This window comes from Daucus carota, chromosome 1 (assembly GCF_001625215.2).
Source record: "Daucus carota subsp. sativus chromosome 1, DH1 v3.0, whole genome shotgun sequence".
Lineage (NCBI taxonomy): Eukaryota > Viridiplantae > Streptophyta > Magnoliopsida > Apiales > Apiaceae > Daucus > Daucus carota.
The window spans coordinates 55366241-55388103 of NC_030381.2; the positions used below are offsets into that span (position 1 = coordinate 55366241).

The 21863-nt window shown below is 32.9% G+C and overlaps 3 protein-coding genes across 8 annotated transcripts; all 3 read left to right on the forward strand.

Annotated features, from left to right (window-relative positions):
* Positions 1–304: 304 nt before the first annotated feature.
* Positions 305–5179, forward strand: LOC108211937 (uncharacterized). 2 transcript variants are annotated; one of them, XM_064086162.1, is made up of 13 exons: positions 305–322; positions 746–827; positions 942–1031; positions 1287–1364; positions 1452–1526; positions 1764–1816; positions 2117–2267; positions 2911–3021; positions 3636–3762; positions 3971–4068; positions 4540–4678; positions 4900–4952; positions 5082–5179. In XM_064086162.1, coding segments are annotated over exons 1-13 (1143 nt in total). In that variant the 5' UTR covers positions 305–320; the 3' UTR covers positions 5166–5179. The 2 variants fall into 2 exon arrangements, with proteins under 2 accessions (XP_063942232.1, XP_017239148.1); XM_017383659.2 differs by lacking the exon at positions 305–322 and adding an exon at positions 444–591.
* Positions 5180–12819: 7640 nt separating this feature from the next.
* LOC108198837 (probable indole-3-pyruvate monooxygenase YUCCA8) lies at positions 12820–15058 on the forward strand. The gene is made up of 3 exons (XM_017366620.2): positions 12820–13586; positions 13854–14225; positions 14519–15058. Exons 1-3 carry the CDS (start codon positions 12924–12926, stop codon positions 14741–14743), a joined length of 1260 nt encoding a protein of 419 aa, XP_017222109.1. The 5' UTR covers positions 12820–12923; the 3' UTR covers positions 14744–15058.
* A 1197-nt stretch (positions 15059–16255) lies between these two features.
* On the forward strand, positions 16256–19759 carry LOC108208225 (protein LOW PSII ACCUMULATION 1, chloroplastic). 5 transcript variants are annotated; one of them, XR_010288286.1, is made up of 6 exons: positions 16256–16560; positions 17345–17917; positions 17998–18048; positions 18313–18469; positions 19155–19334; positions 19448–19759. XR_010288286.1 is itself a non-coding variant. In XM_017378760.2 (5 exons), exons 1-4 carry the CDS (start codon positions 16361–16363, stop codon positions 18449–18451), a joined length of 963 nt encoding a protein of 320 aa, XP_017234249.1. In that variant the 5' UTR covers positions 16256–16360; the 3' UTR covers positions 18452–18469; positions 19155–19759. The 5 variants fall into 5 exon arrangements, 3 of the variants coding, with proteins under 3 accessions (XP_017234249.1, XP_017234228.1, XP_017234241.1); XR_001804274.2 differs by having other exon boundaries at positions 19265–19334; XM_017378760.2 differs by having other exon boundaries at positions 19155–19759.
* Positions 19760–21863: the final 2104 nt, after the last annotated feature.

A 21863-nucleotide genomic window follows, 5' to 3' on the forward strand; every position in this document is an offset into this window, starting at 1 on the left:
ATTTCTTTTAAAGCATTTTTGAAATATAATTTTTAATGTTTGACTAATATGCATATATTTATAATATAATATAATTAAATTAAATTAAGATAAATAAAAATATTAAGTACTTAATTAAATGTTTCAGAAAACAATTACTTAATATTTTTAGAATATATTATTTTTTTCTAAAAAAAACATAGAATAATAGACCGAGTGATGAACTCAAAATTCGAATTTCATTCCTTCAAACTTAATACGAGCACTTTACCTGAAATTGACCGATTTAAAGGCACCCGGCTGACGAGTCACGACAGACTCTGATTGAGGAGCAACACAAAATGTATGAATTGTGACAAATTTTGAAGTTATCTGCTTTGGCTGCACATTCTCTGTACTCTAAACAATGTCAGCCAGTCTTTTCTTTTCAGTTCCATTTATCACAAATAAATCCCCTAAAATTTATATAATTAGGAAGAATTTAGCAAGAATTAGTAAGAATGCTAAAATAACTTCTTCAGTTCTTGGTCATAATTAGTAAATATTTAGCAAGAAAATGATAATGTTGAGCAGCACCATGCTTAATCTCTGCCCTTTAGCTTTCTCTTCTAGGTACCCATTCACATTCTTTCCCCAATTTGCATTTTGATTATTTAATTACACACATTTCTTGTTTTATATGGCACTAAAATAGTAAAAAGCATGGTTCTTTACATACAAGATTGGTTGTATCTATACAAAATAGTAAAAAGCTTGGTTCTTGCAGGAATTATAGAGTAAAAATGTCATCTTTTGTGGTTCAAGCTTCTGCAGCTTCACTTCCACCTCTCCCTGAAAGAAGAACTGTGGTATAATTCTTTGATTCTAATTTCTATGTGTATGTTTTTTAGTATATTTGTGTGTATAATGTAATTGTTGTGGTTAGTAATTTGTGTTTTAAAGATTGAATTTTTGTGATGTAGTTAGGTGTTGGGGGTGTGGGAGTGGATATTTTGGCTACTGTCGATACTTATCCGAATCCGGATGATAAGATTAGGAGCACCAGCTTGAAGGTGATCGTCTCGAATTTGATTGGTTTTGAATCAAATTATTGTTCAGTTTTAGTATTTGCTGTTTTAATTAATTTGACTGATCGCTAAATGATGTATAAATTTGGATTTGAAATTTGTGGTTTATCCCAACTACAAGAGTTTGCTCTCTATATCATTTTATGCTTCTTCGATAGTTTTGCTTTTATAACTGAAAATTAGTAGTATTTGATGGGAATTGTTAAAGATTTCTCTATTTGGACACTTTTATCTTCTTAGGTTCAAGGAGGTGGGAACGCAGGAAATGCATTAACCTGTGCAGCTCGTCTGGGCTTAAATGCACGGTTGATCTCCAAGGTATCCAACTTTTGTTACTGGTATTATACTATCATTAACTTTGTATGCTGAGGTTAAATAGGTATGTGCCTACGATTTTTCTGATAGATAGCTGACGATGCTCAAGGAAGAGGTATACTGGAGGAACTACAAGCTGATAGCGTTGATACCTCTTTTCTTGTGGTAAGCTGAATAATGCCTAGTAATTCACATCCGTATAGAGCATTTCTGGCCAGGAAAAGGCCTGCGTCCAGTTTGCCCTGATAATAAAGCTAGTACCACATAAACATTATCTACCTATTAAACCTCCCCAGTTTCTTGCCACTTCTTTAATGTTTCAATATATTCAACCAGAACTGTCCTGCATCAATTTTTTCTGTAGTCTTGCATACTTATTATAATGCCGCTTCTCTATTCCAGGTCTCTAAGGAAGGCAACTCACCTTTTACCTATATCATTGTTGACAATGAAACGTGAGCCTTTCTGTCTACTTTCACTATTTTACTCTATAATAGCATTTTAGGGGCATACACGTCACCATGTATTGTGGTTTAGACATTTTCCTGGATGACATGAATACACTGTAGATGTCATTAAAGCATGTTTTCTTCAGTATTGACCAGTTTTAAAGCTTTGGTTTCTAGATACCTTTCCGAGTATTTAAAAATAAATAAAAATATACATGCAAGCTATATTAAGATATCGCGAGGTGAAGTCCATCACTTTTTCTTGGAAGGCACTTATTAAGAAACATTACTACTATTATATTACAGGAAGACTCGGACATGTATTCACACTCCAGGGTCCCCTCCCATGATCCCTGATGACCTTTCCAAGTCAAATTTGTTAGCTGCATTGGATGGTGTCAGAATACTTTATTCTGATGTAAGATTGCATGAAACTGCATTAGTTATTGCCCAACAGGTAATTTGTCTTTTGCTTTATTACATATTTCTTAAAATTTCTACTGTGATGCTAGTTTGTGAACATGGTCAATCTTTGATTTGGTAGCCCACGATCATAAAATTCGGATTAGTGCTATTTTCTGCCATTTCTTTTTGTGCATTTGAGCATATAGGGAGGATGAACTCTTTGTCTGCTGTATAATGTCCTTTGTTTTAAAACTAAAACTGCCGGCAAGTCCTGTATATCTTAAAACTCATGAAATTAACTACCCATCATATCATGCTTTTCCTAAAAAATGCACGACCTGAGTAATGTGTTATGCTTTGCTGATAATTACATAGAAAAATCCTCTGATGTGGTTCGAGAAGAAAATGCATTTGGCAATTGACACCAATACTGGTTCATACAACCTTTATCATACTATTCTCTTCAAACACTAAATTTATTTAAGTTGCATCAAACTCATATGAAATGACCATTGCATTCAGTATGTCCAGAAGATGCCGAATAAGTACGTCAAACTTCTTAAATTGTCAAGTTCAATACTGGAATAGTGAAATGTCTTTAATGGAGTTTATTGTTGAAAATAAACATTTCAAGGTAAATCATAATTGACAATGTACATGTAATGTAAGTCCATATTTTTGTTCTTCCAGTGCAGGCAAATCGCATTGGTATACCTATGCTCATTGATGCAGAAAAGAAAAGGGAAGGCTTAGATGATCTTTTGAATTTAACAGATTATGTTGTATGCTCAGCGAAATTTCCACAGGCAAGCAACCTAATAGTAGTAAACTTTTGATAAGAGTTACTTTTCAAATAAAAAAATTGATTGCAAGTCGTGTTACTAGATTTTATTCGAAAGTGGCACTAATCTGTACTTGGATATATAGTAGCAAACTATTCTCCATTCTACTTTATGAGGCATAATTTTGAGAATCTCTAACTGTATCACAATTTCGTCCAAGTACTAAAATGTATCTAAGGTCCACCAGTTGGATCTTGTAGGTCTTATATTTGCACTGGGGAATCTGCATAACATATGTATTAAGTTTAATAATGTATTTAAAGATTATGCAAAAATAAAATAAAATTTGTTCATGTCGATTAACTTTAAAAAAGCTTTTCCTCCTCTCCAATCAATTGAATAATTATTATGGAAGATTTCATTATTATTATTTCTACTATTGGGAAATGGGTTTTCTTAATATTGTTACTTTCAGAGCTTCAGTTGAAGCTGTATATGTAAAAGCTATATCATGCTATTTGTCTCGAGATGATCCATAAGCTTAATGAACTTCAATTCAGTATTATCATGCATATGGCTGCACATGCTACTCAAAGACAATAATTTTAGAATGCATGTGTATGCTTATAACTTGACAGGCTTGGACTGAGGCTCCATCTATTCCAAATGCGCTTGTTTGTATGCTTCTGAAGTTGCCGAAACTTAAATTTGTGATAGTGACCTTGGGTGACGATGGTTGCCTGATGCTTGAGAGATGTATAGGGGGTATGTACTATGTATAAACTGCTCAACTCTTTTTTTTATTTGTTATGTACTTGTGTTCCTGAGTACAAAGTTAAGAAATTTATAGCCTTAGGAAATTGTTCAAATCCTATGAACTGTGCACTTGAAACATTGCTTTAAGGTGTGAACTAGATGTCTGCATATGCAGTAATGATACTAGAATGTAATCAGCAGTCTTTACATGTAGCAGAGGGTGTTCAATCTCAACAAATGGAAGCGGACAGTCAATATGAATTATTGAAGCAGAAAAGAGACACGAACAAATCCATCCCAACCTGTATTTCATCTGTAAGTTTCTATCTCCAATTAGTTACAGTTGATCTGTTTTAATTGGTATAATATTTTCACAAGACAAACTAGATGATTTTTCGTAGTACCAATTTGTACGATATCAGAGAATATTTGGCAACTTACTCAACTGAGGTCTTTCTTACTACCAGTGTCTATGTTTAAAGCTAAACAAAGTGTCTATGTTTGAAGCTAAAAAAAGAGATACCACAATCAAGACAACTAGTAAGAACTTTTACTTCATGTATTGTCAGTCTCATGGTGCAAATTCTTAAGAAAGGATTAAACTGGTTAATATAGGATATTCGATATTAGAGCTAATTTGGCTTTTATCGTTTCATTGAGCCTTTACTTTGCTGCTGCGCAAAATGCTTTGTTCGGATTTTAGCGACCCTAATAAATCCGGTTTTACAATAATATCTATAAGGGTTGGTTATGTTTCTGATGTTTTCCAATTTTAAACCCTTGCAGAATCAGCTAAAGTTGAGTGCGGAAGGGCTTGGAGTGGTGAATGGAAGGTTTTATTTAGGGACAGCAGAAAAGATACCACCTTCAGAACTTGTTGATACAACTGGTGCTGGAGATGCATTTATCGGAGCAGTCCTATATGGTTCGTAGATAGTCTCATATGTTTCTTAACATCGAATGGCACCTCTCCATTACCTTTTTCCACTGTTTCTTAATCATATGAGCAGTCGTAGAACATTACTGCCAAAGCCTCTAATTTCATATTTCACAGAAACTGAATATCACTTCACTAGTTTACTATTTGCAATTGCTCTCAATATTTCACTGGTACATCTTATCATTTCTGTTGGCAATTCATTGTAGCTATCTGTGCCAACATGCCACCTGAAAAAATGTTGCCGTTTGCTGCTCAAGTGGTACACCAACTTTTCTATGTTTCTTGTAAATTAATTGATTTGCTTCACGCCTTGATATTCTTTTGCCGTTTTTTGTTTTGTTAAATAGAGTTGAGATTTTTTGTTGATGTTTAAAAGTGTCCAATGCAGGCAGCTGCCAGCTGTAGAGCTTTGGGAGCAAGAACTGGTCTTCCTCATCGTGCAGATCCACAACTGGTACCGTTTTTAAATTAGAAGTTCCCAACAAACCATAATTTGAAGGAAAAAGATGTCTTCTTCTGTTCAACTCGCGACCCCCGTCCCCTCCCCTCATTTTACAGTAGGATAGTTTCCGATATAATCAATGTGTAGAATGTCAAAGCTTTTGTAACAATTCTCCCTCTGCATTGGTACCATCAGATGGTCTAATAACAGGGTACCAATGCAGACCATGATTTGTACGAACAACTAAGTATTCGGTGCCGGAAAAATGTCTTTGGATACTGGATATTCATATATCTTAGCTACAATTCCTACAAATTACAGGAGGAACAAACTTACTAATCTTCTCATTACAAAAAAAATAAGGCATTCACTTCCTCAGCGAGGGAAATAGAGAAAATGTGTTCTCTCTGATCTTTTAGACAGTTTTTGACCATTCTAAATTTTATAAAATTATAAAAATCAAGAGTTAAGTATCAAAGTGATCGTTATATAATTATGTATGGTCAAATTTCAAATTTATCACTCGCAAAGGGTCTTAAATTGGCCAGTTTCAACTTTCATGTCGGAATTATTTGCGGATACAGTGATAAAAACTCTCGCATACTACTTTTTAAAAATAAAAAAAAAACCTCTCACATTCATCAATAAATTTGAACAGCACCGACCATTCTGTATTCCAACGACTAAAAGTTATTTGTTCGATTTTCTGAAACATTAGACCAAACACTTCTAAATCTTATTCACCACCATTGACTTGACAATTAATTTTAAAAAAAAATTTAAGTTAAAACAGACAATAACTAACGATAACTAACACTAAGTTGACCGTCCAGATCATTCGTCTTATAATTTCTTTTGTCTTCTTGTGATTAGGTGTGATTAAGTAATATTTGACAAACTTAAAAAATAACATCATGATACTTATACAGTGAGTACAACTAAATATTGAATTATAACTTACTATCAAAAGAACATGGAAATATTTTAAAGTCAAAGCTAACGAGTAAGTGGTTAGATTCCATAATCGATTATGTTGCTAATTGCAGCCACCACTAATTGCAGGTTTAAGTTGGTCAAATCCCGTTGGAAATCAATTATTCCCCTGCACATGTTTGTTAATTGTATCTGCATCAATAGCTTTCCTCGGTTCTAAATTACTTTCTTAAATTAAATTTTTTTATCAAATTTGATTATGTTATGTAACTAGGAAAATAAATGTTAAAATAGTATTTAAATTATATTTGAAATTAAATTATATTGATCATAGTTCATATAATTTGACACGAAAAGAGAAAGACGGAAAGCAAAGCAAGCTCTTTTTTACCGGCTAAAATATGTCAGAAAATCTTCTTATTAAATCATTAAGGGTTTAAAACAACTTCTTCATGTGATCACATCATGTGTTCGAAAGTCATAGTCTTTGGTCAACTTGTTTCCTAACATGCAATGATCAAACTCACCTTAGTTATGTGCTTAATTAGTTACTAATTGTACAGGGATTAATGACCCACTCTTCTTATTTTATGCTCAATCAGTTACTAAATTAAATAGTGATTCGTGGCTCCTTGGCCCACTACGACATTTTTAAACTCGAATAATAAATTATTATTCTAATTGGGTTTTTTTTTTTTGTGAGGCATTATTCCAGTTGTAGTTTGCTACAAAACTGTTGGATTATTTATCTCTATGTTTGACTGGCTTCATCACTATACAAGTTTTCAGATTGTTCTCAGGTGACAACTGATCTCCACCTCCTCGAGGTTCACAGAACTTGAAGGTAGAAACAAACCAGAATAGAAAAGTCAAAAAAGGAGTTGTGGATATACTCCTCCACACAATTAAGTTTTGACCTGAAGGTTAAAAGTATTATTTTTAAAATTTTATTTTTCTGAATAAAAAAATATAATCAAAATTTTAATTCACAAAAAAATTAATTAAAACTAATAATTATTACTAGTCGATCAACGTACGTGCCCAAGTCAAAACTGACATATATATAAAAAAAATGAAGGGAGTATTTTACATGTTTCTTAGGTATAATCTATAAACTAATTAGTATCAATAATTTAATAGATTTTTTGTGTTAAATTTATTTAATAAATTTAGGTCATTACTACACAACAAGATCATCTTTAAATTCTCGTTTTAAACAAATTACACTTTTATCTAAATATTATTTCAAAAATTCGATTCGACCGATTAATCACCGCAAAGACGCCTCCTCGATTTGAGTTTTGAAATTCAATTAATTAATATAAATTTTTTCAAATAATATATTATATATTAAATTAAATTAATAAAATATCTGATTTTTAATCCGCTTAATCTTTATGATTAATCACTGATCTTCCGATTAATCCCTAATCAATACCCCACCATTTATCACAATTTCCACCATTTATCCCAATTTCCGATTTATATAAGATAATATTATATATAAAAGTTTGTTTTAGATTGTATACAAAATTTTAAATTTTAAATTAAAAAAATTTGGAAAAACATTAAAGTTCATTCTTGTTTAATTTCGTAACTTAAATCACAAACTATATTTTTCATAAAACAAAATAATATGGTATCTTTTTTGTCTTTATATCGAGTGCACCCATCATATTAAATATTTAGATGACGTGTCGAGGGGATGAAAAATAATAATATTTTTAATTATTATACATATAACATACGCTGAATATTAATGAGGCATTATTTTATGCTCACTGATCATGCCTCACTATTTGCCACCAACAGTGCAGGAAGTTTTCAGTATTTTATCATGGTTTGACCATCACTTGGGCGAGATATACCTCATTTGACCAACATCATTTGGTCACACCGATATTTTACTTCGTACTAGGGAGCACTTACTTAACTAAAGAGATACCAAGTCATTAATTTATAACCGGAGAGATATGGACGGTAATGAAATTTAAAAAATTTAATTTTAGAAGTAAACCAAGGTTTAAGCGATGAACATGCTTCATTTAACGTTAATTGATGGCCGGCCGTGGCGCAACATCTGCTTCGTTTTTGATCAAGTGTTCCCGTAAACACGTTCTTCGATTTTTATTGATATATTTACAGATATAAGACCCAGCTAGAGCTGATCAAAATTATGTTCAATCTCAAATTATATCTAACTCGAAAATATATCATGAAAAAATTTAAAATATCTCCCATACGAGCACTTATGTTTCTGTTCATAATAAGTCTCAGTGCCTCATATTAGTTTCTATAAAATGATCCTTATTGAATATGTGAATATGATGCCCGATTCGTAACAGGTTCTAACTCGTATATAGATTTTATATTTTGTCCATTATATTTACAAAATTTTTATATAACATGGCAGTCCCACATCAAACCGTGTGCAGATTTAGTTGAATTTATAAACACAAGTACTACACCAACAAATTATGATTTTTGAGGCTGTGGTAAGTTTGTGTCATAACCATTTAAATGGTTGAAATAAAAATGAAATCTAATATTTTTTTATTTTTTTTGACAAATGCAAAAGATTTCATTAACTCGAATATAATACAGTCGGGACAAACCCCCAACTGTCGATACAACCAGGTGGTAAAACAAATAGCATTCTAAAAACAATTAGATGATTTGTTTACTGATCGTTTAACAAATAGAATTCAATAATTCTTGAAGCTAAGAACGAAATCACAGACATCCCAAGCGATCCAAACTGCATCAAAATCTCTGAAAACAGTAACATCGCAATTGACCATATCACATAAAAACTATTGATAGCCCAATGTTCAGAAACACCAACCGCATAAATTGAGATTGGAGAAGTGGCACCACAGCTATCTACATGCCGGATACCAGCTATAGACTTGCCGAAGGCACCCCAGCTATCTACATGCCGGATACCAACTATAGACATGCCGAAAGTGTAAACCCGTAAATGATGAACAATCTTTGATTGTGAAAGGTGAGCTCTTGCAATAATCACCACCGTCTCAGATTCGATACAGTTTTTATAGATCACCAAAAATATCAATATTAATGTATTATATATGATTCGTATTCGATAGATCATAAACTATCTAGTTAAAAAAATAAGAAATATACTACCGATTTGGATGCGAATCTTAAATATAAGGAATCGATTTATGTCTGAATAATGTGATCATTGATCTAAGTCTCTTTCAATGAGTGCAGATGATTCGAATTTCTTGAAATACAAGATGAGGGTACCGGAATATTTAATCACTGAACTGCAGGCTGCAGCCACCATTTTAGTTCTAGACGCCGCGTGCAACCTCATGGCATAGCAGCTGTATGACTCAGCAGCTGAAGAATAAAGACTTGTTTAACAACCGAGCTTTACCTCGTAATCTTATAATCATAGAATTACTCCCTCCGGCTCTTTTTATCTGTCCATTTTGAAAAAAAAAAAAAACACATAACAAGGAATAATTGATTGTATAAATTTTTTCATTAAATACTTCTAATTAATATCTTGAAAATGGTGGAATACCCCTACTTTATGTCTTGAAAACATGAATTCAACCAAGTTTTAAATAAGTCAAGCCTTAAAAATTGAAATTATGGAGATATATTTGAAAAACTATCATTAAATTAGTTTTGAAAGTATAAATGGATTTACTTCCAAAGTGGACAGATAAACAGGGACGGAGGGAGTATTATGCAACACAATTATAGTTATGGATAATATTCGTTCCCGTTTTGACCGAATGGAAAATGCATTGACTGGCCAGCCGTTTGGCGTTTGTGATGCGCTTACATGTGAATCCGTGTTTACCGTTTAGTTTTCTCGTTAAATGTTTATTTTAGACGGTGACTTGCTAATTATATCTGCACCATGCTATACGTCAAAACTCAATATTACATCCTCCTGCCATGACCGGACATAGCTTAAAACTGTTCTCAAATTTAAGGTTTAAATCGAAAAATGTTTGTTTAGGTAAGAAATTATATATAAATCAATTCAAAATCAGAATGAATCAGAAAGTGATTTACATTCAAAAGTTAGTTTAAGATAATTTTTCTAGTGAATTAATTTTTTTGAATTTTTATTTTGATAAACATTACTCATAAGACATAAATTATTTATAAATCACTTTTAATTTTATTATTATATTAATATTTTTTTAATAACTCATAATTTATTAGTAAGTTTAAATTACCGAAATAAATATTTTAAATTCCCAGCTTAAATAAGTCACATTAAGTTGTAAGTTATAAACTCAGACATGCGCATATGTTTAGTTTGACTTAGGTTGAATGGATATTTATTATTCGTTGGTGGAAGGTTAATTTTAATTTATATATTTTTATGTCGTTTTTTATATTTATATTTATTAGGTATAAAAAGTATTAATAAAAAACAAGTTATAAAATATTATATATTTTTTTATATATAATCAAATTTTAAAATAAAAAATGAGTCACTAAAAAATTAACCTATCCCGTCATCTGGAGAATTACCTTCCTAGATACTGAATTAGATATTTGTTAAGTTAGTTATCCATTATTCAGGTATTCAGTCATAGCTCGTATAAGATATTTTATATATTTTGATTGATTGGTTGTATAGTCTGGTATATATTAAATCGATTGTTCCAGTAGATATATAATTATTTGATGATTATACATATATATTCAAATCTTTTGTTATTTCCATCTCTTACTTTATTGTGCTGATACATGAAAATTAAGAGACCGCAGAAGATGATGGTAGCTAGCTACTACTCATTATTGCAGAAGTATTAGCTACTACTCATTATTGCAGAAGTATTATTGAACAACTATGGGGTTGATTTTAAAATAAGTGTTTCTTGAAGTGAAATAGAAGTTAGAAACATGTTAAAATTTATAAGTGATTAAAGTTTTTGAAAAATAAGCACAAGTCAGGAAACAAAAGCCAGCATTCTCAGTTTTTTGCTTTTTATAAGTACTTTTAGATTTATTACAGAAACAGTACGAAATAAGTGCTTGTAACTTATAATCCTAGAAATCGGCTTTTAAGCCGTGGCCAAACACCATCTATACGTGTTAATTTCGATTCTGTTTTCTATAACTCTGTTCTCTTACCTGCTGTGAAGTAAAGAGTGAAAAAATCAGTGGTAAAAAGTTAATATCTACCATACCATACATACTCAGTATCCCGCTTAGAGCTAAGCAAGTCTGAGGAGGGTAAAATATACGCGTACCCTTAAAGTAGAGAGACTGTTTTCGTGAAGACCCCCGGCTTAGTGTGTGATACAATATCTTAATCCATGACATTCTTCACATGGGACTTACCCAAACATTTCCTGTTGTCAGTCGCGAAGTCCGGTGGAAGAAATGAACGGAGAAATCAAGAACCATCCCGACAATCACATATGGAGATTATCCATCTTTCACGGGTTTTGTGTTAAACTACGCTGATTGGACTATCCATGGTGCCACCAAAACCCACAATTTAAACCGCTAGAACTCATAACCCTACACACAGACATATGTACCATACTGTCTGACTTTAATCCGAGAAAATCTTGAATGAATTAATGAATTCACGTAACCAAGAGGAAGACACAAAAATATTTGACGACGATAACAACAACCGCCATCCGACACTTTATCATTGAAATCGTTACGGTACGACAAATTATTTTATGTGCTGTTGTAGACAGTAAATACTTAATATTAGTAATTCTGTATATTTTCTTTCAATGGTACACGAATAAGTAGTTCTAAAAAAAAAGAGAGTAACGAATAAGTGTAAGCATATGTTTTATTAATCTAGTGGAAGATATACCAAATCTCACTGACAAAAATGATGGCCACTAATAATAGTTACTTTTTAATTAACAAATTATTGAAATAACATGCAGAATATTGTTTCGTATATATCAATCTTGAGTCATTTGATATCAATCCTTTCAGCATTTTGTGTGCAACTAATGAAATGAAATAATGAATGATTGAACATGGCAACTATATGGTTTATCATTCTTTTTCGGGACTATTTGGTTCATACTTGAGCATTTCCATCACTTGCTTGTACCCGTATAGCTGCGTAGCACGTTCATGATAATGCTACCTATGTTTCAACAATTTGCATGAAATTTTATTTTAAATATAACGGTCTCGATATTTAATTGAAATAAAATTATTTAATTGATATGCAAATAAATTGAAATAAAATTATTTAGATTTTTTTTATCAAACAAACAAAATAATCTTGGAAAGTAGAAAATGTTACACTAAGGAGAAGTATTATCGAAAAAATAAAAATAAAACAAAAAATAGAACAAAAAATAATTAATTTGACATTGTTTTCCTGATAAAATCGATAAAAATCATGGTGAACGGTTTGGAAAAAAAGACGGCGAGAGATTTTTACAGGATGTTGCAGAGCAGGGGCGAGCAAAAACCGAATAAATCCGAAACTGAAACCACTAAAAATCGTTAAAAAACGAATCGAAATCAAAACCGATAACTTATAAACCGAAACCGAAACCCGTTGATCGAAAGGCATGATGACTAAACTACTTAATACAATAAAATAATCTCTATCACTGTTTAAACCTGTAAATTAATGACAAAATGCATGGCTCCTCCGTCAGACGTGGAAATCTCCAACTCAGTTGATCACCACCTCTATATAAACACTCCCACCTCCCCTCTCCCTTCAACAACAATCACAACACTCTCCTCTCCAAAACAAACACAAAAAAAAAACTTCTCCAATTCTCAAAAATTCAAACAAATCTTCAACCCCCTTCAACAAATCTACACCTTCAACATATTCCCCCCAAAAACCTCGGCAAAATGTTTAGTTTCTCCGACCAAAACGACTTGTTTGCTCGTCGATGTGTGTGGGTAAACGGCCCCGTGATCGTGGGAGCCGGGCCTTCGGGCCTAGCCGTGGGAGCATGCCTCAAAGAACAAGGCATTCCTTGCGTAGTTCTCGAAAGAGCTGATTGCATTGCTTCTTTGTGGCAAAAAAGGACTTATGATCGCCTTAAGCTCCACTTACCAAAGCAATTTTGCCAGCTTCCAAAACTACCCTTTCCTCAGCATTTCCCCGAATACCCCACCAAAAAACAATTCATAGATTATCTCGAATCATATGCAAATCATTTTGGCATTAAGCCGCAGTTTAATGAGTCTGTGGAGTCTGCTAAGTACGATGAGGCGTGTCGTTTGTGGCGCATTAAGACTGTTTCTGTGCAGGGCTCTGTGAGGTCTGAAATTGAGTACATTTGTCAGTGGATTGTGGTGGCTACAGGGGAGAATGCAGAGCGTGTGGTGCCTGAGATCGACGGATTAGGGGACTTTCATGGTGAGATTATTCATGCTTGTGAGTACAAATCCGGGGAGAAATATAGTGGGAAAAAAGTTCTTGTGGTGGGATGTGGAAATTCTGGCATGGAGGTTTCACTTGATCTTGTTAATCACAATGCTAAGCCATCTATGGTGTCACGTAGCTCGGTAAGCCATTTAAATTTCTGAATTTGATCAGATGACATGTTCTGATTAAAAAAAAAGTTAGATTTGAATTTGATTAGAAATCCACGACATTCAAATACTAGTATAAAACTGAGAATTTGAAATGACATCTCAAATTATGTCATTTGAAATCCAAAATTTGAAATAAACTACATGTTTCCAAACACAATCTTATGTAATCAAATGATTCAGATTAATTAGCACTGTGGTTTTTTGTGTTCTGATGTTTTTTTTTTTTGGAATTTTCAGGTTCATGTGCTGCCTAGAGAAATATTTGGCAGATCTACGTTTGAATTAGCAATGATGATGATGAAATGGCTCCCGGTATGGATTGTTGACAAGATTTTACTCCTGCTGACATGGTTTATTCTTGGCAACACCGAAAGCTATGGATTAAAAAGGCCTTCCATTGGTCCATTGGAGCTGAAGAACACTTATGGAAAGACCCCTGTTCTTGATGTTGGAGCACTGGAGAAAATCCGAGCAGGCGACATCGAAGTGGTTCCTGGGATCAAGAAGTTCTCAAAGAACATGGTGGAGCTTGTTAATGGTGAAGAACTAGCCATTGATTCAGTTGTTTTGGCCACTGGATACTGCAGCAATGTCCCCATCTGGCTAAAGGTGAGAAAATGTGACTTTCCCCCAATAAAAATTTGAAAAAAAATAAATTAAATTAAAAAAAATAATTTTTTCGCAAAACTTGACATATGATTGTTGCAGTATAACTATGACGGTTATTTTACATTTTTGTAATAATAAAAATCTAGATCTGATCAACATATCAAAAGAACATTTTTAAGTAAGGGTCGGATCCTGACAGATGATTGTTGCAACATATTTTATCGCGCTCACTAATTATCTCACCGTCTTACTGTGACATGTTAGACTCATGTATTGTCATTGCTTATGTGTAGGAAGCTGAGTTCTTCTCCAAAGCTGGATATCCCAAGACACCATTCCCAAATGGATGGAAGGGAAACACTGGACTTTATGCCGTTGGGTTTACAAAGAGAGGACTCTCTGGTGCATCCTCAGATGCCATGAAAATTGCTCAAGACATCTCCAAAGTCTGGAAGGAGGATCTTAAGCAGAAGAAACAGAAGGTCCCTACCCACAGAAGATGCATTTCAACCTTCTAAATACGAACCCGAGACCCCTCCCTGCATCGAGCTCTGATATACGGACACTGATCATATACATATACATAAAAATACAAATACACACACACATAACTAATATACTTAATTATTTATTATACATACATGAACACATACAGATTTTTTTTTTTATACATGTAAAAAACACACAAGAAAGAACAGATAGCAGACATACAAGCCCTCTCCAAAAAGCCTGAAGTATTTAAGATTTTTGGGCATTTTGTAAATAGAGGAAGATGAGGCTTTTCTTTTTTCTTTTTTGTTGTATACAAAAGTTGTTTATACAGTTTGTAAAATCATACACTGATGAATTCAATGAAAATTCTTTGTTTATTTTTACTATTTCTGATATCCAAAATTATTGCGAGTATAATGCGTCTTATTATCCCAGATGAATTATTGAAAATATTACAGCCCGAACTCAACACATCTCCAAATATATAATTTTATTAATAATAATGATTTCATATTTTTTTTGAAGATAAGTGATTTTAATTTTTATATATTATTTTGAACTTATAATTAAGCTATTCGAATCGAACATGGCGCTACATTATTATGCATGATAAGATGAATATTTTAGAGGTTGACCTGAACTTAAGAATGGATTAAATAACAACGAAGTTTAGTGCTTCATATAGAGCACATGGATTGAGCATCCAGGCAAAAAGTTAATGAAATTTTGTGTACTAATCAATGCTTATATGTTGGTAAACCTGAGGGCTGAGCAGATAAACTGCCGCATAATAAGAATTTAAACGTGGATTTCCCTCTTACGTTTCATTGCTCATTAATAAGTACTACTCTTTATGCTTGATTCCTTATTCACATTTTATAATTATTTTATATAAATGAGAGGAAAAAGTTAAATAAATGAAAGAGAAGATTGAAGAGAAATTAATATAATATTGAGTTAAGAGCTACTAGATGCTCTTTAAAAGAAAGGAGAGGGAGTAGGCTCCTAAATTTTTAAAGAGCATCTAGGAGCCCATTGGAGCACTAAATTTTGATATACTTCTAAAATTTAGACTTAGGAACTTGTTTAGAGAGCCCCTTGGAGTTGCTCTAAGGCTATGAGCCATATTTATCAAAAAAAAAGTTTTGATGGTATATTTTTATTCACAAAAAATATTTTAAAATTTTATTTTAATACTACAGATAAAATATATAAATTAAATATTAAAAGTCAAAATAACATATAGTGAAATACACAATAAAATGATACCAGATTGTGAATTAGCTCGGAACCAGGTTTGACCGTCAATTTTTCCACATAATAGAGAGTTTGTTTCTCCCGAAAATTCATATAAAATATAAAATATGATATGATATAATATTTATATATTGATGATCACATTTTATTAAATAATTAAAAAATAAAAGTTATTTCAAAAAAACTTATAAATAAAAGTAAAATAAAAGATAATGAGCCCATGATAATCCATGCTATATATATAGTACACACATAAATATTTTTCCAGAAGAACAGAAAAAGCTAAAATAATAGAATAAGACCGTGTTTGGTTCCAGAACGCTATAAAAACCTCGAAACAAACACACCTGGCGCATGTTAGCAACCCGGATAGCAAATCGTACACCATGAGTGTGATCATCACCTCTAGTTTCGGCCACCATCCGAAATTATCGGCCCTTTCCCGCCAAATTATCCCGGAAAATTCGGTGTACATCTTCCCCACTGTCACTATCACCATCTCTCCAATACAGTTGCGCAGGAAGGGCCTGCGTTTCTCACTCACTTGCTTTGCTTCTGATAAGCCATCCCCATCTCCCCAATTCAGGTACAATTATCAGATATGCAATCTTTTTAATTGAATTAGTACTAAAAATGCAATCTTTGTGCAAAAAATGTGATTTTTATTTGAAGTGGTGAAAATTTATATTTATTGAGTATATACTAGATAGAGTGGCATATTTGGGTGGGATTATGGTGATGTAGAATGGTTTATTTGCAGTAGTTTTAGTTTATGTTGTGTTTTCGGGATGTCGAAAACTCGAAGTGTATGTCTAATGAGGGTGTTTAGGTTGCTTATAAACATGATTGGAATTAATGTTGAAATTTTTTATGTAATCTTTATTCATGTATTATTAATAAAAATGTTATCTTTGTGCAAAATGTGATTCTTATTTGAAGTTGTGAAATCATTAGACTATAATAGATTGAATGGCTTATATGGTTAGTATTTTGGTGATATATGGAATGGTTTATTTGTAATGATGTTAGTTTATGTTGTGTTATCGGGATGTCGAAAACTCGAAATGTATGCCTCATGAGGGTGTTTAGGTTGCTTGAGTACATGACTGGAAGTGATGTATAAATCATTTTGTTCTTTTGTAGTATAAAGTGATGAGATATTACTTATTAGTGCTATTGATTGGATAAGTGTTGCATAGTCTAAAGAAACGAAGGTGATATTTTCCAATTTTACAGTAATTAGGAATACATATCAGAAAATACATGAAGATTGCAATGTTTACTTAAATTTGGTTCCGTTATTGAAATTGTTGGGTATTAAGTTTGATAATGTTATTGGAAACTTTAAGTGATTTTGATATGTTTTTCAGTACGGATGCGAAGATACGGAGTGAAGTTCTTTCGCCATTTAGATCAGTTCGGATGTTTTTTTATCTTGCCTTTATTGCCAGTGCGTCCCTAGGAGGACTGATAGCTACTACCCAGCTTATTGGTGCACTGTCAAATCCCTCAAGAGCGGATGAAGTCACTAAAATTCTCGAGGGTCTTGGCATAGATATTTCAGCTGTATCTGTATGCGCGTTTCTTTATTCCAGGGATAACAATGCTAAGAACGCCCAGTTGGCTAGACTGACAAGAGAGGAAAACCTTTCGAATCTTAAGCTTCGTGTGGATGAGAAGAAGGTTATTCCTGTCGGCGATTTTAGAGGAATTGCTCGCCTTGTATTGGTTTCTGGCCCTTCATCTTTCATTTCTAAATCTTTTAAACTAAGTGAACCTTTCACCGAAAGTCTTCTGGAAAGAGGTGTTCTCGTCGTCCCTTTTGCCACGGATGGGGAATTACCTGATTTCGAGTTTGATGATAGTGAAGATATGAAGGAGCTGACTGAAAGAAGGAAAAGGCTTTGGCAGCTAAAACCTGTTTTTTCGACTGAGTGGTCCGAGTAAGTTCTTTCTCAGAGGTAAAAATATGTGATACATATAAACTAAACACTAATTACCCCAATTTTTATGTTATCAACAGGTGGTTAGATGAACAAAAGAAACTGGCTAATGTTTCAACAGAATCTCCTGTGTAAGTGTTTAAATAGTTATCTATCTTCAAATTTTGGGGAAGCATGGCTTAACTTTCTAATATACTATTACACTTCAACTCTCTTTTCTCTACTAAGATCATACAAAATCACAAATACAAAATCTTAGTTTTAGTTTGCTCCTTACTTTCTGCTATACCTAGTAATTGGACATTTATCTATAAGTAACTGTAGCTTGTGACATCAAAGGGAAAGGGACGAGCAAGTTTCACTGAAAAAAATGTTTCATTTGTTTTGTGTATAAGGTATTTATCCCTGCGCTTGAGCGGTCGTGTTCGTGGTAGTGGAGTTGGATACCCTCCTTGGAATGCTTTCGTCGCACAACTACCACCAACAAAGGGACTATGGTCAGGTCTTTTAGATGGCATGGATGGACCAGTTTGACTTGTTCCACTAACAGAGGTTAGATACTCCGTCAGAAACATTTAGTTGCTTTAGTTTCCCTTATCCTCATTATCCTCATGTCTATACTGTTGTTTTCTGTAAAATCTGAAATACTATTGGTTTATCTTCGTGTCAATACTGTTGTTTTCTGCAAAATTTGATATACTATTGGTTTAGTCATGCCAGTTTTTCTCAATTAGACATTCCAGAAATATAGTGTATACTTGCTAATCTTGTTCTTGTGATAAGTAATGCAAGTAACGTACTAATAGCTGGGCTTTTAGGCTACAGATGGCAGATATGTAAGGAAACGTGATGCAGATTGATTTAATCTTTTTTACCTGCTTTTATCGGAAACTTTCACCTTAAAATCTGGGCGTACGTCAGAATAGAAAAAAAAATAGTAGTATATAAGACATTCAAAATCTGAAGAAAATGTGAACAGATTACAGGTTAGTAATGAAGTAGCTGAAGAGTTATACTGAACTTCAGAAAAATGACATACCAAGAACTCATGCAAGCCTGTTACTTGCAACTTAACAAAGGATAATTACATTTTCTCCTTTTTCTAAATCACATATTACTTTTTTTTTATCACATTACCTTACATACGGATATGTTGTCTGTTGTTACAATATATACACTTGGTATTGATAGTTTCACTTATTTGCAAGTTTAATTGATCCTGTTTTATGTTGTACAGTAACAGAAGCCTGCAATGTGCAAATGGCATGCCAATCTCAATTTATATTGGTTGAATATATTTTAGGACCCTATACAATTAACTATTGAGCAACCAATTTGAAATTTTAGGTGGCTCGAGATGAAAGAACTGATATGGTTCGTGGAGTTGAATTCCTATGCAAATTTGTCACTGTTACAGGTAATGTCAGCTCTTCCTTATTATGAACTTAGATGCAGACTTCAACATTCACAGTTCAAGTGGGAACATTTGAAGGTGATTACAAAATGAGCTCTCGGCAACAAAATTTCCAGATTATCTTCCGGGGCTGGCTCGTTTAACAGAAAGATGTTCTGAAACCTTGAAAGTGGAATTTGTGTAAGCTGTAGCTAAAAGGATGTTAAATTTCGTTCTTATCATTTAGTTTTACTTGGATATTCGAATTTTTGATTCCTCAAGAATTCTTGGATAAAGGTCTATGGTTATAGCATTTGTTGTGCCACTTGTAGTTATCCTTCACCAAATGTCGACCCAAAATTTTTAAAATTGTTACGAAGGATCTATTTGCACTGATGGAGATCTTTATCTTTTATGTCAATATTTGAGTGATTCCAGTGCTTTGAATACATTAGGTCTTGAATTTTTTTTGTTTGCTGTTGGTGTCCACCCCGTGCTGATATAACTACTTGAATTAGAGCAAGTCCCACAACATCATAGGCATTTGGAAAAAATGAGCACTCCAACAATGTTATAGTGGTGTCTTAAAATACTAATACTAGGACATCCGACAACCTTATTTTTAAGATAACAATGTCCTTGTGGTGTATGTCCAGACGGCAAGACTTGTTCGCCTGTAGTCATGATCATCTCCGACAGACATTTTCGTGATCCCCTTGTTAACCTTAACAAGCTTTATAACAGTCACAGAGTCGTCTGTCTGAAAATATGGTATGACTATGCTTCTCACCGTCTATAATTTCAAAACTTTAATCCTGTCAACAACTCAAGCTCCATGTTTATATTGCAAGTGAAAGCTGTTAAAAGAAATAACAAATAAGATTCATTGTTACAACGGAGAATCTCCTCTTTGTCAATCTAGATTTCTGAGCGTGTAACTAATTTTTAAACAATTAGATTTTTAAACAACTCAAGCTCATGTTATACTTTCAAACAACTAAGTAATATGAAGGCTCGAATTAGTTTTTAAATATTTGTCAAATACATTTTATTGATTATATAAATAAAACTTTTAATAAACCAAAAACAAAACACCGAGTATGTCAGTGTTTATTGAGGGACCGGATTAGAAAAGAGATGATTTGTAAAAGTACAAGAAACCTCCGATAAAAAAATGACTAGCTCCAGACCCGTGACCCTGCTTCCCAAGTCAAACAGCCTCTGCTCCAAAATCACGTAATTTGTCGGCTACACGAATCTTTATTTTTTATAAAAAAAAAACTAATATCAAACTTATGTAGCAATGGTATATGTAGGCATTATTCTTATTATATGCCTCCACGAATCTCAATCAATCTGATTGTAAATGTGTTGCTTTTGTAAGTTATTCAGAATTGTCATATTACAAATCCGGAATTATGAAAATATTGAAGAGAGTAGGATGTCAAAAATGAGAATTATGAAAATATTTGAGATGACAGAGAGTCAAATTCGAGTCTCTCGTTGTATTTGGAATGATAAGAAGTTGAACTTTGAGTCTTCCAACTGTCAAAGTTATACTTAGATTAAAGACCTGTTTGACAAAACTTCCTCTTAGAGCTTTTAGACTTAGAAGTTAAAAGACGGTTATTTGTATTGTTTATGTAACAAAATTATAAATTAATTCTCAAATTGTAAGATATAATATGAGAATTTAAAAATTCTAAATAAGGTGAATTATTTTATATAAAAAAAGCTGGATTTACAAAAGGGTTTTGATCCTGATAACCGAGGTTTTATCTAACACACAGCTCCATTACTATCAGATCTGTATTTCAAGAGTCCGGATTAAATTTTTTTTTTTTAGGTATCCATTATAATTCTTGTCATATATATAATAAATAATTTTTCAAATTAATCCAACGCTCTCTGAATAATCGTGTTTTAAACTGTGGCAAGAAACACAAGAAAGGCTGGTGACAAAATTCAAAGGTTCAGCTTATTTTCGGCTCGCAATTCAACGTGACAAAAATCTAACGGCTATGATTCATTGATCAACTGTTCACACAGTGTAACTGTTACTGTCACTGCCCGTTACGCGGGGGTGTCAGCTCAGGCTAGCTGGCAATTTTAATTAGTCAATGGGCCTGTTTGGCCAAGAGAAGCAGAAGCCAGAAGTGCTTCTTTTGACCCGTTTGTGCAAAGAAGTAGAAGCACTTTTAAGAAGCTGAGAATGCTAGCTTCTCTCTCACAGCTTCTGCTTATTTTCCAAACACTTTATTAACTTATTTACTTCTCACTTCTACTCCACTTCTTTATTATAAGCAATAAGTCACTTCTTTTAAGCTAACCCAAACGGCCCCAATGCGTCCCAAGTCACATTTCACACTGCGCACACAATATATTCCTGCTCGTTTTATAACATAATAATTTCTACTTGCGTATCTTATTGTATATTTTGTGAAAATTACTGTAGATTAATTTAACCAAATGTAATGATCATTTTGAAATAGAAAACCATACAATTCAAAGATCATGCATGCTTTAATGTAAAATTTTGCAATAATTTTCAAA